This window comes from Nomia melanderi, chromosome 2 (assembly GCF_051020985.1).
Source record: "Nomia melanderi isolate GNS246 chromosome 2, iyNomMela1, whole genome shotgun sequence".
In the NCBI taxonomy this organism is placed as follows: Eukaryota; Metazoa; Arthropoda; class Insecta; order Hymenoptera; family Halictidae; genus Nomia; species Nomia melanderi.
In genome coordinates, this window is record NC_135000.1 from 15,271,537 (window position 1) to 15,288,548 (window position 17,012).

Genomic DNA, 17,012 nt, shown 5'->3' on the forward strand with positions numbered 1-17,012 from the left:
CTGTATCACAATTATCGTTAAACGTTTCGTGAAAACAGAAATACGAATGTAAAGTAATTTATTGTTGTTTTTTCTGGCTATTTCTTTATCGCTTTTTTATGGGCCATAAATTGAGTTAAAAGAATAATAAGTGCACAAATAATAATAAAAGTTGATGTTTCATCTGAATAATTACCCGGGTGGACGCTGTTAGATAAGTCAAAATCAATGTAACAAATATGATGAAGTCACGCGGAAGTTCATGGGAGTTGCTCGTTGCGCGGATGTCGCCTTCTATTAGTATTCTCCAATGCATAAGTAATTTCTCTTTCGTATGCGTCTTCCTCCATAATGAACAGTATGTTACATTGAAGTACTGTAAAAGGCTAGGCAGCGAGGCAATTTGTAATGGACGTTGACAGTGGAGTTACAAATCTCCAAACAAATCAACAGCGAAGAGAAATGGAAATCGATCGATCGATGCTTATCTTCAGTGCAAAGAGGAAATCCGGTTTCAAGTGCTCATTAATCCGTTTCTATTGAAGGTGAATGAAAGCTTATACCGCGGAGATATAGGCAGAAATTAACGCTAATTTATCAACAAACTCTAGCAGCACTCTATCGTGAATGTGATGCAAGGTGTCTGCAACTGCTGCACTAATTTCATTTCAAAAACGAATTGTCTATTTCCTCCCGCTATATAAATTGATGCAAAAGTCCTAATTAGCTAATTGCATTAATATCTGTCCAGCTGGAAGCAATCTTCCTATTTATAATGGCCAGGTAGCGAATTATTTATAGGTGGCAGGTTTATCGGACAATGATTTTATTACGTAATTCTATACAATTAATCATATAATATTAGGTAATATTAATTTGGTCTTTCTTATATTGTTCACTATTAAATTGTAATTTTTATTCATTTTTGTGGAAATATTAATTATTGGAGTGTTACTGTTTTCGAACATTTACTTTTTCTAAGTCGTTCTTTTAGAACATCCTTACGATTTTTCTATTATTTATATAAAAAATTCTTGATCTATAACTTTTGGAATATAAATAGAAAATTTAGTTTTCAATATTTTTGAAGAAAATTTCAATTTTTGTGTAGTTCTCATAGTTGTCCAAGAACCTCGAAAATAAAACTACTCGCCAGATGTAAAGCATCCGCAAAACTCCAAATTATTTTACCACTTTCTTTCACATTCTTTAATCATCCTTAAAAAGTGAATTACCTACGAACTACAGATCTCTTTCTTTATCGTACAACGTTTAAAGTGCTTAATTTCTATAAGGTGTCTTGTAAATCCATGTTACACGAAAGAAGACGCAAAAAAAACAAATTTTATTGCAAAATTCTTATTTGTTTCCCGCCCATATTTGATCAGAAGTTAGCCAACCGTACGCCACATCTCATAAATATTAGCTTTTAACTTTCTCGAAAACGAGATTTCAAACGAAACATCGCTTTTCTAGCTTGTCGGTGTAGTTGTTCAAGTAGGACCATACTCTACCTCGTTCAGCTATTAGTCACATAATATCCTGTGCAATGTTGTTAATTAATAATAAACAATCGCGAACAAAATTTTTTAGATCGATATAAGTTTTAAGAGTTTTCTCTCACTACAGAATCATTAACCCTAGAACAGTGGTGTCTCAGTTATATCTAAGATTAGGAAACGATTAAAGCGTGATATTTATTTAAATGAATATATTTTAAAGTCTCGAACATGTATGTATTCTTCAAAATTTCTTTAATACATTGAGGTTTAGATTTTTTGACTAAAACCTTATCAAAAAACACCAAAGGATGCAATAGCACTTGGCTTAGCTTATATAGACAAATGCTAAGTAGCGCGACAACGCCTTTTTCAGTCAATCAAAACATTCGAAAATAATGCAAACCAGGAACAAAATGTATTACTCATATGGTTTACATAAAGAAAAAGTAAACGATACGACGGATAGGTATTGGTAAAATTCAAATACATTGTCAGATATCTAAAGCAGTCAAATGTAGTGGGTGTTTTCATAGAGCAAAATACACAAATAGAACAAAATGTAATATAAATTATTTCATTGAATTGCATCATTATTATTGCACGTTCAGTAAGTTGAATGTCACCACATGAGGTAGAATTATTTATTATATAGAAGTGTTTCCAAATAATCATCGTTTAATCGAATGAACTATAGTAATTCGATTTGCTTGGGGGTCATCGGCGATCCCCACGGCATTCAACGTGTTAATGTATATTAACCCTTTGCGGGCGAGGATTTTTAAAGTATTCAAAACCTGCTGCAGAGGAAGCCAAATGATATGTTGAACTTTTAAATACTAAAGAAAAACAGAATTGCGTACTGATTTGTTGTTATTTGAATAATTAACTACTTAATGCACAGCTCCGTAACATACATGGGCACGATGGATTGTTCGATTGATAACCAAATGGAAACATAAGGAATGGTTAACTTGAGGTTCGTATGTAACGTTGCACATCAAGAAAATTTGTCCGTTAACTCTTTGGGGTTAGATCGGTTAAAATCTTTCTCGCCCTTTGCTTAGTTTTTTATGCATGGTGGGATATGTTTCAATCCACCTCGAAAAGTTGTAGTTACTGATAGTCATACAGTTTAATATTTTGTATATGGTTTTTCATCCAGTTGACAATGCTATGAACTAAATAAATGCGTAAATAAGTAAAAGTAAAAATGTATACACGTCAAAACTCGTTAATAAGTTGTCGAGACTGTTGTGATTAAGATTGGCGAATTGTGTGGTGTGGTCAATTCTGTACAGCTTGGGTTGTTTCCTTATCGAAAATCGTGTGCCTCAAAGAGTTAAGGGGTCAAGTTGTTTGCTTGCAACTTCATACTTTAGATACTGAAGTTTGATATCGATAAAATGACGACATTTGTTCTCAAAAGGTTAACGCTATAATTACCGCATCCGTTAAAATGACGGGTTTCAATTTTCTTATTTAACAATTACTGATACCTTAAAAGTGTTAAATATCCTAAATACTTTTAAAATTAAATAATTTCATTTGAATACTATAACGAATATACGAAAAAATGAAAAAAATCTATTGTTACAATTTTTATAAGATAGAATCATTAAATTATTTAAATTATTAAACGGTTGCTAATTCTAGTGTTAATTAACAGTAATCGCATCACAAACCGGTCAAATGAGCGGTTTTAAGATTTGCTTAAAAATTCTGCGTTTTCTTTCGTTGACTTAACTATATATCAATTCCTATATTGTTTGATCAGTTTTTCAATTCTTATCTTTCCTTCTATTTCTATTCTCACTAAGAAAAATTCATCTAACTTGTATACCTTTCTTTCGTAGCCAATTATCTAACTCTTTTCAATAAGAATAAGTACATACAAATTCCCAGTAGGATTAACACCAAAAAATATTTACTAAAGCTAATTAATTAGTTGGTATCATATACTCCACCGTATTACTGTTCGCATACGAAAAGATCGCCTAATACATTTCTACGATTGAAGTTGTATAAATTGCCCGGTGTTTCGTTCGGCGATAATGAACGGAAATGAAGAAAAAACAGTCTCGTTGATCCATGAACGGGATTTAGCTCGCCGATTGGCGGTATGCAAATACGTTTAAGGAGGAGACGTGGAGAAAGAGTCCGCGAGCATCTGTGAAAGGGAGAGAGGAAAGGAAAGAAAGGAGAGATCGAACTTGCGTAAAGAATGTTTGCGCGTATATCCGCGATGCACGCCCGAAGAGAGGCTACTTTCTTGAGCCGAAGAAAGCTGTCTACCTACATTGTAAGTGGGAGTAGGTTAGGTTACATTACATGGTTGGGTGCAAGGAAATTTTACCTTCCCATATGCAAGTCGATAGGGACCAAGAGCTTACATAATTTAACAATGCGTAGAAGTACCGCGTGGCCTGCTCAATAGGGGTCCATAGGCAAACACGTAGGAAGCCAAGAATGTTTCGGATGGGAACACGTTTGAATTCTGATGCGTTGATTGTTTATGTGTCTGCGATATTTCGAAACTGAATCGGATATCGGCTGCCGCATTGTGCACATATTTTTTTAGGATTGTTGGAACACCTGTGGGCGCATCCTGGGGCTTGCTCGTGTATTCGTTGTTTTTCATTCCTTTTAGTTTATACTCTGTTATTGGAACGTTGTTTATTGACTCCCAGCAATGAAAATAAATTATTACGACTTTTATGTAATTCTACTTTCAATGTTGCAAATGGTATGTCTGCCAGAGAAATCAATCGATGCTTACTTACTTTCTATTCTATCGATGATATTTCGTGCTTACAGGGGGAGAGGAAAGCGATATTTTCTTCATTGCTTTTGGTTCATGCTGTACGTTTTACTAAGTTTCTGCGAGCAAATAGCGTGATGAATTTTTTTTTATTTTTGAGTGAGATAGTAGTTTTGTATATGGATATTTGATGAAGTAAATGGAAGTTAAAATTGTATTTGTTTAGTTTTAGATGATGAAGACAGTAAATAAATATTTTTATTAAGTAAAGTTATTGAAATGTAAAATTTTTAATTAGTATTATAAATGTAAATATAATTTCTTTTTTTTAATATTGCAACGTATTAAATACATTGAGATTACAAAATGGCGATAAATGCATTATTATTAACGAACAAGAAGGGTACCTATAATGTGTAGAAAATTAATGAAAATTAATAAAATATAAATATAAGTATAAATATAAATATACATATAAATATAAATAAAATATAAATATAACTAAAATAGTTAACTTCTTCTTAAGTGGATATAATATTTAAAATTTTATACACACAAATATATTTATAGGAATAAACATTTCCAGAATAATCACGTTTAAAGAAGTATTGACTTTTATCTACATACCGGAATAACAATACACACAATTTTCCTTCTAGAAATCATTTTACAACTGTTATAAACGAAGATTATGAGCGTGCATTTTAGTTTAGGCATAATTTTAAAAAGTTTAGAATTTGATTTCCAAGGTAAGTAATTTCTTGAAATATAGTAGACGTGTATTTACAAAGTTAACTGTCGATTAAAATTAATTACTTATTAAGATTAACAGTTAATTTGTGCATAAAAGCGTACCGCTAAAGTACAGGTATGATGCACAATGTTTCATGGAATAGTTTCAATAAGAAACGGATACACAAGCATCGATTGAGTTCGATTCTCTGCCATTTAATGTATACCATTCACTCGAGAATTGTAGTTGTGCGCCACACACGTGGCTCACGCCCAAAGATAATCTACTTTCATGTAGCGAGGTACGTTTGGCTACTAGACACTTATGTACATAGGTAAAGTGAATCTGCATTTTAGTATACAGTATCATTCAAAAATATATCATCAACCACCATAGTCACGATCTATAGATAAAAAAATTAATATAATTAATATATCAAATCGAGATTAATTTTTTCTGTGATTTTTTTAAAGGGAGGACGAAGAATAAGGGTAATAAAAGTTTCGTAAGTAATTTATAAAGAAGAGTTAATATTAGTGGACACAGTAAGAAAATACTGCAGTAGTACAACAACCATTACCCTTAAGAGCAATAAGATGATGTAGGTATAATTTAAATGAATTTAAGCGGATGAACGGTACGAAACGAAAAAAATATTATCTCTGGCATGCAATTTAGAATTACGAGCCTGACTCATAATTGCTGATTTTAGCCCAATTCATACATTACGACCCAAAATTATTATTTCAGTTGAATGAATTAAGTTAATTTCAACCCTTTGCACTCCGTCAGCTCTGCTATAGAGGCGTAATTGGGATTACAGATATCATATGATTAATTTGAAATAGTGAAATTTTTCTGTATCTTTCTTCTCGAATAAAGCAAATTAACAAAAGAAATAAAAATACGTGAATTCATAAATATTTGTAATGCTTTTTTCAAAAAGGAACCTTAGGTTCGTGAAAGTTTCGCTATAAAAATGAACTATTAATGTATTGAAAATGTCGGTAGTGTAAAGGATTAAAATACAACAGCCAGTTTCACTACGTAATATTATGTGTAACTTTTGAGTCTTAGTATACATGTATGTATTACATATATACATAACATATGCGAAAGGGCAGAAGGAAGGCAATCGGCTTCGCGTAACAGCCCGAGTTGTCTTTTGCGAGACGCAAGAACGGCTCGAGTTCCACGAAGAAACGTGTCCGTTTCTTTTCTTTTGATGCATTTGGTGCTGCAATAAAGGCGAATGAAAAACGAAATTCTGTTAGCGCCGCAATCCACTGCAGCGGTAAGAAGGTTATCGGAAGGTATCCATATTTAAGATTTAACTTTAAACGTTCCTTTCTTCTGTGAAATCTAAACTTGTTCCTATTAACCTTATAAACACTGAAAGAGGTATTATGATTGTTAAACAGCGGATGCTGGTGATTTACAGACACGTGCAAGTGTGTTGGATATTAAGAGATCAAAAAATATGCTCTTGCAATATTGCAAGATAGGTGCAGACAAATTTATGCGTGTAGAAAGGTCTGTAGTTTCATAACTGCGTTGGTTCTCAATAGTTGTAATTAACTGAACTTATCAGTTAACCCTTTTCTTTATAATAACGTGTGGGACTCGTGGTGAAGATTTCAAATAGAATTTAACAAAAGTAAATATTATTCAGTTCTTGTGAATTCAAATGAAATATTATTCTTCTGTTGTCAATTATTACATTTTGGAGCAAACGTGGGCATAGGATATGCCTAGAATTTTTCCATTTTTTGCAATAAATTATTACTGACAAAGTAGTTGGAATGGTCGTAGTTGAGAAACAAATCGTAGTGCAAAGGATTAATATATAGGAAACGTTTTTGGTACTATACGAACGTATTATACGAACTATCTTTGCTTTAAAGAAATAAAGTTTCAATAATAATAATGATATTAATAAGAAGAAGAATAATACAGTCACCTGTAGAAGATATCATATACAACTGGAAACGATAGACCATGTCACAGATGGATGCAAATTGTTAGCTGCAACTAATTATACACATAGACACAACACAAATGCAAAAATAATACACCACAAATAGCACAAAAACACTACCAGGTACAAAAACTTTATTTCAAATACAAACCAAAAACACTACTGAAGAACCAATTTTTGGCAAATCGTATGTCATGAGATGTGTTCACGCGTACTTTCGTAGCACATCGGAAAATCGAAATAGATAGGAGACAAATCACGACTTATATCTTAAAAAATCCACAAAAATTCAGGAACCCCGTGGAATCAGATAATTTTTATTTTGGATTGTTCATTGATCTTTATAAAAAACATATTATGTATAATTTTATTATTTTTCTTTAGATACGAATATCGAAATAATAAGGTGGGAACTTAAAGAATTTTAATATGAGCTAACATTGCTTCATCAGAAATATAAAGAAAAATATAATTTTTATTATTTATCTCTTAATTATTACAACTTTTTTACTTACATTTTTTTATTAAATTAAATAAATTAAACCGTCCAATAAAATTGTTAACAATTTCATTATCATTACATATTATACATCGTTTACTAAGAAAAAGTTGCTTTTCTTTTGTTTTGATGAGTTATATATGATATATTAATTGAGACTTTTGTCTAACTGAATTGCTGGAACGGGCCATTGTGTGCCGTGTCACCTGTGTGTTACATCGAAAATGCGGTGTATAGGATGAGAACGAAACAAATTCAAATTTGTGTTTACGCTCTGGAGTTCGCGCTTCTTTAAATTTCAGTTCTGGTTTCGAAGGAAAGAGGAATCGCCTCTGTTATCTTCGTTGATTGTTTGAAAATCTTCAACTGTTTCAGCCAGGTGATCCGTAAAACAGCTACCGATTTCTCCTTTTCTTGCGAAACTGATACAACCACGACTCATTTGGACTCTATTTTTTCTCGATATGCAAATTCAGTGGAGTTAGATCTGCAATTATTTTCCACTACTTGCAGTTTTCATCGGGTTCCTTGTTGAAACAGTACCACAATACAGAATACGTTTTCATCAATGTTGGGAACAGTAAATAACTCGAATAAGTTTCTTCGGTTGTAATAAAAAATAATCGAACTGGTGGAGTACTTTCACAAAAATAACGAAAGCGATGCTAAAACATTTCGTTGGATTAAAAATAGAATAATGAAACGAAACTTCTGAAAAACTATGGGATAGTAATGTTTTTATGCATAGTTCTCGGTGCAACTGTATGAGAGGCACTCTTAATAATCGTTTTCCTTAGATTACCACTTTCACGTTAAATTACTTCCTAACATTAACTTATAATGATTTACTATATTTATTCTTTATGTTTCGATTTATGTTTTTTATATTGCATCATCAAAAATACACAGTTTCAATATATTTTCTATTATTTTAATTTCTGGTACTTTTCCTTCAATTTTGCAATCGTTCATGTTTTTGGGGTTGTTCATATTTTCATATAATTGAAATATTAAATAAATAAATTTAACATTTAATTTAATTTAATTTGAAAATTAAGTTGTAAAATGAGTTTTCATAAAATAGGAATAATGTTTACTCTGTAACACTTGAATGACATTCTAATTTTTTTTTATAAGAATTAAGATTAGTTAGTAGACAAAAACGTACATTACGTTTATTTGCATAGTATCATCGTTTTCCATTTTTCTTGTAGAAGCTTGGGCTGCGTTCTCATTTATCCGTTCACTATTTTTCACGTTAATGACTCCGTTTTCTCTGTCTCCATGCGTCAATAACCGTTCCTCCGAGAAACCGTTATCGGGTAGCTTAATCATTTATTGAGATCAAGTTCCTTCTGGTTAGGTGGATACTCGCAAAACGAACTCTCGTTACAGTGGTTATCTATTGTTTCTTTTCTTCCTGAGAAGCCTCATGTTACTAAACTTTTTGCAAAACTTGAAAGTAGCTTTATGTATCAAATTATCGGTGAGTATTATTTTTATAGTAGTTGTAAGAAACGTTTAAATGAAACCGACAATTGAAAATGTTCTAATTTGTAAATTCCTCGAAATTTGTTGTTGATACTTTCTCAAATCACGTGTAAAGTATAAATAAATATTTATTGCAACACTCGAGTACTAAGTATGTTGTTAGTTATAATTAATGATATCATTCGTGTGAATCATAAATATTGAAATGTGAAATGTAAAATGCAAAATAACGAATAATTAGAAATGATTTAAAGTAATTTAAAGTATTATAAATGGAATGTTATAGTAATTAATAATTCACGTAAATATATTCGAAGTTGTCTGTTCGTCATAACATTCAAAACAGTTGATGCGCACTTTGATAAACTGATATTAAACTCTAGAATTGTTTACAACAAAGTTAACAATTTTTTTAATAACGTATTACAGCCTGAGATGACACAAAAACAATGATATGCATTAATTGAGGTCTTTCTATGTTGTTTCACATAATCATCGTTGCTCGCTGTCTGATGTAATCTCACGTAACTATTGTAGGAAATTTTCCTGCGTCCATATTAATGTTGTTATCACGAATTGTACTTAACGTTTTCAATTTAACAAAGATTAATTTAAGATTCTTAATGAAAAATTATTTTTATTCTTCGTATTGGTTAGTGTAGTGATTTCAAACAATTTGACATACCTGTTAAACGTTAAATAATTAGGTCAATATTATGTAATTAACTCTTTTTTCCTTAATTCGTGTTAACTTGTTGCTCTTAAATAAAAGTTCAATTACGTAATTACGAAAAGGTGTTTCTTTTAATGTGGCACAGTCGTTGATGTGCTCTACGTTTCCTTTTCCTTGTAAAACCTTTAACAAGAAGAGAAAAATGTGCAAGCTTAAGTAAAAGGAAAAACATTTGTTCCAGTACTCCGAGCATTAAGGAATTCTAAAAATATGTTAACTTTCTTTTACAATCTTAATAGATCATCAATTAGACATGCAATATTTTCAAAAATTACTAAAACAGGCGAAGAAATTCTACTTTGAAGGATGTAGTAAATTAAAGTAAAACACACACTAAGATGGTTTAATACTTTTTAATCTTTGACGTCAATGTTGTTTATATACACAGTATGAAATTTCCAAGTGTTAGGATAAATATTAAATTAATAAATAAATACTTAATAAATGAATAAGAGGCGTATTTAAAAAATGATTGAAGGGTTCGTATTGTGAAAGGATTTTAAAATATAATTTATTATAAATAAGAAAATAATTGTGAATATTATTATTAAAAAAGATGGAAGTAATGAAACACAATGGTTAACTTCAGACTACCAATAAAAAATGACGCAGCTTCCCTCACTACTTACTATCTACTAAGAAAGCAAGCTTCCTCTACTTATACCGGAAGTAATTTATGACTCAACCTAATATTATTTTCCTCTTTCATTATATATAGAGTGTAGTCTACTGCGTTTAGCTCGTAATGCAAGGTTCTAATCTAAGTAGCATACGTAGATAAAAATTTCCAATTTCACGTCATCTTTGCCATTTCTAAGATCATCACAGTCGATAATCATATTACAAAGTTCAGTAAATATAGTAATTTTAAGACCTATTTATATAAATATTCGAAATGTTACTATAAACCAACGAAATAAAACAAACATAAATGTAACACAAGACTGATACAATAAATATAAACATTAGAACATAAGAACTGCAAATTTAATACAATAATTGTTAATCAAACGAGAAGAAGCAGTAAATAATAATGCGAACTATTTCACATAATGAATTGAATATAATATATATGAATATAATGAATATAATAGAATATAATGAAATAATTATTCAAAATAATGTATTTACGCGCGTATTGCATTTAACCAGTGACAAATCTGTTTAGTTCAACCGTCAATAAGAGAATTACTCCATTCCAAGATTCCTGGAAGTCGTCGAGAACCTTTCTTTTTGTCAATGGCGAGAGTTTTCTAGGAATTAGACAGTCAGTCAGCAATGAGACTTCGTAAGCTTAGGAACATTTCTAATTTACCCTTATACATTCTTCTGCACACAATTTTAGCGATCAAAGTCGCCGCATAATTCAAATTCCAAGAATTAGCTACTCTATACAGTACACTGTAATTTTAATAAATAATCAAGTTATTTTGAGTTTACACCGCTGTACTATAGTTTTACGAATAGCGATTAGACGGCCGCATCAACGAATATATTCGTCTTTTCGCCTAGCGCACGTAATAGCAAGACCAGTAACTCCGGTGAATTAGCATTTCCTAGACGCTTTCTAGGTCCGCCCGAATGTCTCGTCTGGCGCGACGAAAATTGTGCAATTGCGATCTCCTGGCGAAAGTAAAATTACACGGTACCATTGTAGAATGTCGTAATGCGATCGAAACGATTGCCCAACTGAATGGCTATTTTCTTGTGAATTTATACCCGTGCTAACCCGGACAAAGGGACAGTTCGCCTATCAATGATGGGTTTCCCTCACACGGAACAGGAATATCGGGAAATTAAATCGATCTTGTGACCGTAAAAGAGAAAGGTGTACTAAAAATCGTGGAATCGTAATTAGACGTATCAGCGAAATATGTATGTACTTCAGTAAAGTATTTCGATCAGGACGTTTATTATATTGCAGAACTGCCGTACGTAAGATTGCAGCAAGAATAATATCAATTCGCTGTAAAGAAGAATGTGGAAACGAAAATTTGTCGCGATACTGAGATTTGTTACATTTTCGAATCATATATGTCTGATGTTATGTACCCTTCTCTTAAACGTGGTGTATTATACATACTAAACTAAGAAATGCAGAATTTTTCATGTACAAGTTGAGAATGTCTAGTGATATACTAATGTGCAAAGTTTTTATTTGTGAAACACTTTTAAACTGCGAATTTTATGAATTTGTAATATAGATGATTTTTTTCTATTCTGAATGAATAGAAATGTAAATAAAAAAGTACAATGAACTATTATTTCTGGAATGGAAGGTTAGAGCTTTTAATAGAATGTATAAGTTCTTTTTGATTCCAGTTTTCACAAATTAATGTATAAAAATTGCATTCATATAGATACGCAGTCTATGTGTAATTAAATCAATTTGAAAGAAATAACAAAAAGTGTCGTATGAACAAGTTGTCTAATTATAGATGGAAAATCATATACACATATTCTGTAAAATATCAATTAGTTTTCAATAGTAGTAGACGTATCGTGACAACTATACATATACCTTTAATATTATTAATAATAATGTAAAGTATATGGTAAAGTTTTTCCACCATATAATTTGAAATAATTATATAACATATTCAAAGTCAATAGTCTTTACTATAAAAATATCATATATATTAACTTCTCTATGCAACATTAACTCCTTGCTTTATCGCGTTAATCTTAAAGCAAAGACATCAAATATAACATAATCAATATAAATGTTTTTCAATTCTATTGCATTCAAATTTTAAAATATCTTTTATGTTATCAATAATTACGTTTCACAGTAAACGTAAACATATAATAATTGTAGAATTATTTTCTTTTTCTAGTCAATTATTAAAAGGCAAAGTAGTTTCATTCAGTACACTTTTTAAAAAACCCATTGTGCAAAGGGAGTTAAATAGGAAAACGTTTTTCGTTCCTTTCATTAAAAAATTGTGCTTGTTTATATTGCAGAGTTCACAGATTGAGAATGAACAGTCACAAAAATCACGGAGGGCCGCGGACAGGTGCTTCCACGAAGCTGAGGACTGTGTCCATCATTGGAAATGACCATGAGCGTGGCTGTCGCCCCGGGTAGCCTCGGTGCACCTCCATCTATGCTCACGCCAAAGATGTATCATCTACAGCAGGGATTAAGTTCAACATCGGCTTCGCCCACTCCCGAAAAAGTAAATATTCATATTATTTTTGTTGACGTTGAAACTTACGAGGTATTAGAAGAATCATTCTAATAAACTGCCTTGGTTTTTCCTATGAAAGAAATATTAGGTATCGGAAAATGTTCGTGCCGTTTTCCTATTAGCAATTAATCGAGGTTCGATTTCAATCAGCATTTCACTCGTTTAACACTAATCGTAGTGGGAACCGGTTAAATGACCGGTTTTAAAATTTGATTAAAAATTTTACGTTTCCTTTCGTTCATTTAACTTTATATCAATTTCTATATTATCCCATTAATTAGTTCCTCAATTTTTGTCTTTCCTTTTGTGTCTGTTTCCACTAAAAAAATGTATCATCTAACTTGTTTTTATTTTGTAGCCAGCTATTTGACTGGTTACAGTAGGAAAAGTGTCGGTATGGTTAGTGTTCAGACTGAAACTACTGGACAGATCAAATTCACCCACTTCTGAATCTTTATTTTGCAAGTATTTAAATTATGAAGGCGTTTTTGCGAAAGATTTTTAATTAAATTTGTCTATTTGTACAGATACAAGATTAGGAGACCCTTCAAATGTCAAGAAACGTATTGGTCTAATTTTTATAAAAAAGTGAAAATTAGTCACTCTAATTGCTCGGTAGTTTTAATGTCAATGCGTTTACGCCGGTGTGTATCAAAAACAGTTTTGTTTATCTTTATTTTTAAAAATTCCTAAGAAAACTGTTTAGTAGTAAAATATTCGAAAGAAAGTTAGATAACTTGAAATATGATATCTTTGTAATATTTACACAATCTTAAAGAAAAATAATTACATATTCAACGATATGTAAGGAATGAATTATATAACTCTTAAGCCTCGTATATCAAGGAGCAAGTATAACTATTAATCCTGCTTTGACCTTTAAATGACCTTTTGCGGTGGAAGAAGATACATCCATATTTTACCAATTGAACAATAAATAAACGAGGAATTTATTAAGAAAATATAATCAATTAATTGCGGGGATTTATGTGAATTCAGATTTTTTAAACTCATTTTATAAGAATAATAATTAAACAAGAGAATTTAAACAAAAAAATAATTAAACAAAAATTAAGAAAGAAAAATAATATCAGTAAATATCATATCGTATAAGTGGATTTGATATCTTTCAGTTTTCAAATGTTCTTGCATTTTATTGAAACAATTTTCAATAGAAATATATGCAGGAAAATATGACATGCTATCTTCGATCAATTACGTTGTTGCTTAGTAATTTAATGTACGTCAGTAAGTATACACACAAATTTGATTCAATTCTTTTTTATATAAATTATACATTATACTTATATATTTAGAATTATAATTGTAAATGGAAAATACAAAATGAAAATGAAGTAATACATATTTCATGCAACATTTGAAACAAAACAAAACATCATTTCATTGGTAGTTTCAACGACAAAATGGAAACTAATACTAGGTTAAACGCGTAAGGCTAATTCAATTATTCCGTGCGAATCGTGAAGCGAATAATAGGACAAATTACGTTTTATTCGTGTCACAGAAACTGCGCATCTCGGTTTTCTGGACCGAGAACGGAACCAAGGACGCGTGTTCGTTTTGATAAAAACCACACAGAGAAAGTTCGCGGGGACGGTTTAATAATTACAATTTGCGACAGGCCGCTTATATAACGGTGTAGCATATATGTAATAACAGCCTGTAAGTTTCCATGGCCGTTCTCGAATGTCATTCCTTTGGTTTTCCTTTGTGTCTGCTCGCCGATTCCTTCGCGTTTCAATAGAAAGAAACGCGGGCAAGGTAGGTCAGCGCAATCTTGCGTACGCAGCTCCGGGTCCTAATTTTTCAACTGCTTTACATTCAATTCACCGCTTAACCTTCCGCGTTTACTGTTACTCTGCGTTATATTCCATTCGGTCTCGATAAATAAAATCTACTTGGAGAAAAAGAAAGAAGCTGACGCGCGTTTCCTTCAGCGAAACAATTGGGAAACATGTATGCGCTCCGGAAATATTATTGGGATAATATATTACATTCTGTTTTTCGTTTATATTCAACGGAAAGATGACCGGAATGTTATTTCTTATTTTTCTCTTTAAAGACGCAGAAAATCCGACTTTCTGATGTTTTTAATAATGCACATTTATACTATGATGCAAAGAAAAATTTAAAAGGTATATGGGCAAATGGTACAGAAAGAGTATCATGATTGATTGATATGTAACTGTAGTTTAAAATAATAGTGAGCCTTTTTTTAAGAGATTATGTTCTTTATATAATTATATATATGTAAATAATGTAATTAACTTTTTGTTTATATAATCATAGACATTTATAAATATTTTGTTAGAATCTATATGATTTTTTTTGTTAACTGTTATAGCTTGTAGATTCTGAGATGTGTTACTGATTAAATTGCACTATGCATTTTTTTAGAGAGAAACACATTGTTTCTGAGAAGAAAATATGGTAAATACTTATCAGGTAATTTTCTATTTGTTTGTTAATTATAAATGATTCAGTAATAAATCTCTATACTTTGACAATGAATGTTATAACTTATATCATAAATTGAAACATAGAGACTTATTTGAAATTTAATATTTTACTATCTAGTATTACATAATATTCTCGAATATTTCACATTTAATAGAACAACTAATAAGAGGAAAGAGTTAATAAGACGAAAAACGTAAGTATTCATGATCAATGTAAATTAATTCTGAGAAAAACGTATTTATAGTTATGCCTCAGATTTTTTATTGCATGAAATATCTACAATTTTATACAATCGAAGTAACTTCTTCAGCAACTAATTTTATATAATACTTTTTTCCGAAGAAATATATTTTATAGTCCCTACCACACAGCTTAAAACTGTATAAGTTTATTTATAAAAATAACTGTATATAACCTTGAAAGCTACTAAAAAAAATAAAACTAGTAAAAAGTGTATTAATCCAAAATGATTAATTAACGTTCACCCTCTATTCTATATTTATTATGCTATTATCACAAGTATTATATTTGTAAACGAAGGACACATCTATTATTTTGTAAATACTATGTTCAATCGATGAAACGTACAAATACAAAGCAACCCAACTCTAAATTTGAAGAAGTAGGGCTTACGTATCTCAATGTATACCAAGAGACAAGCATTTCGACATAGTGACGATATAATTGCTGAAATCCAAATGGAAGAATCCAGTGTCTTTGTTTTAACCCTCTCAGACCTGATACACACCAATGTACACCGTTTTATCATTTCAATACCTGGCAAAATATTAACTCTCTGCAAATACAGGTTTTCAATAACGTGACCACCAATATGAACTTTTCATGGCCAGGCTTAGTTTTTCATTGCTGCAAGTTTTATAAAAGTCTGAAAAAATTCTAAGATACTTATTATAATCTTAAATTTAATACACAAATGTTCCTTTAACACTAAACATACCAGCATATCAGATACACCTATTCCTACCGTAATCGGTCAAATAACTGTTTATAAGAAAAAGGTAACTGAATTGAACGATACATTTTTCGTATTGAAAAAAAAACAGAAGAAAAGACAAAAATTGAAAAACTGATTAATCGGACAATAAGAATTGATATAAAGTTAAATGAACGAAAGAGAAAATATAGAATTTTTAATCAAATTTTAAAACTGATCATTTGACCAGTAGTGGTATGTTTAGTATTTACCAAATCTTCGTATCAATTTGCGATAAAAACTAAAAATCATGTTAAAGTTATAAAGAAATGGGATTTTCGATAGGCCTTTAACAGTAAAATTACTGAGCAGTTAAATCGACTTTTGAAATTCCTCTATAAAAATTCCAAGAGTACATTTATTGAGACTTTAATTGATTTACAAATCGGTTTGGGCATTGCTAAATCAATTTTTTAAATAATTTTTCAGAGGGACATCTGTTATCTTTTTAATAATTGCAAAAGGAAGACATCAAAAATCGGTCATTTTGCCCCATCTCGTAGTTTTAGTGTTAATGGTCCATATTTGAAGGGTTAAAACACTGTTAACCTTGTAGATACCCTTGCTTCGAGACTATTTTTATCAGCAAAGTACTACATTACTAGTTTATTCGAAACAATGTCATTACTGGTGCATTAACCCGTTAGTTCCCGGTGGCATCCTTAAAACCACA

General features: G+C 30.9%; 1 protein-coding gene across 3 annotated transcripts in view; it reads left to right on the forward strand.

The window, feature by feature from the left end:
- The window catches only part of RhoGEF64C (Rho guanine nucleotide exchange factor at 64C), an 80,652-nt gene that overhangs the window by 23,305 nt on the left and 40,335 nt on the right, over positions 1 to 17,012 (forward strand). For all 3 annotated transcript variants that reach the window (XR_004235854.2, XM_031986162.2, XM_031986163.2), the window contains exon 2: positions 12,638 to 12,852. Coding sequence is in view for 2 of the 3 variants with exons in the window: in XM_031986162.2 (XP_031842022.1) it covers positions 12,730 to 12,852 (123 nt within the window). In the remaining variant the exon portion in view is untranslated. The remainder of the gene's footprint in view (positions 1 to 12,637; positions 12,853 to 17,012) is intronic.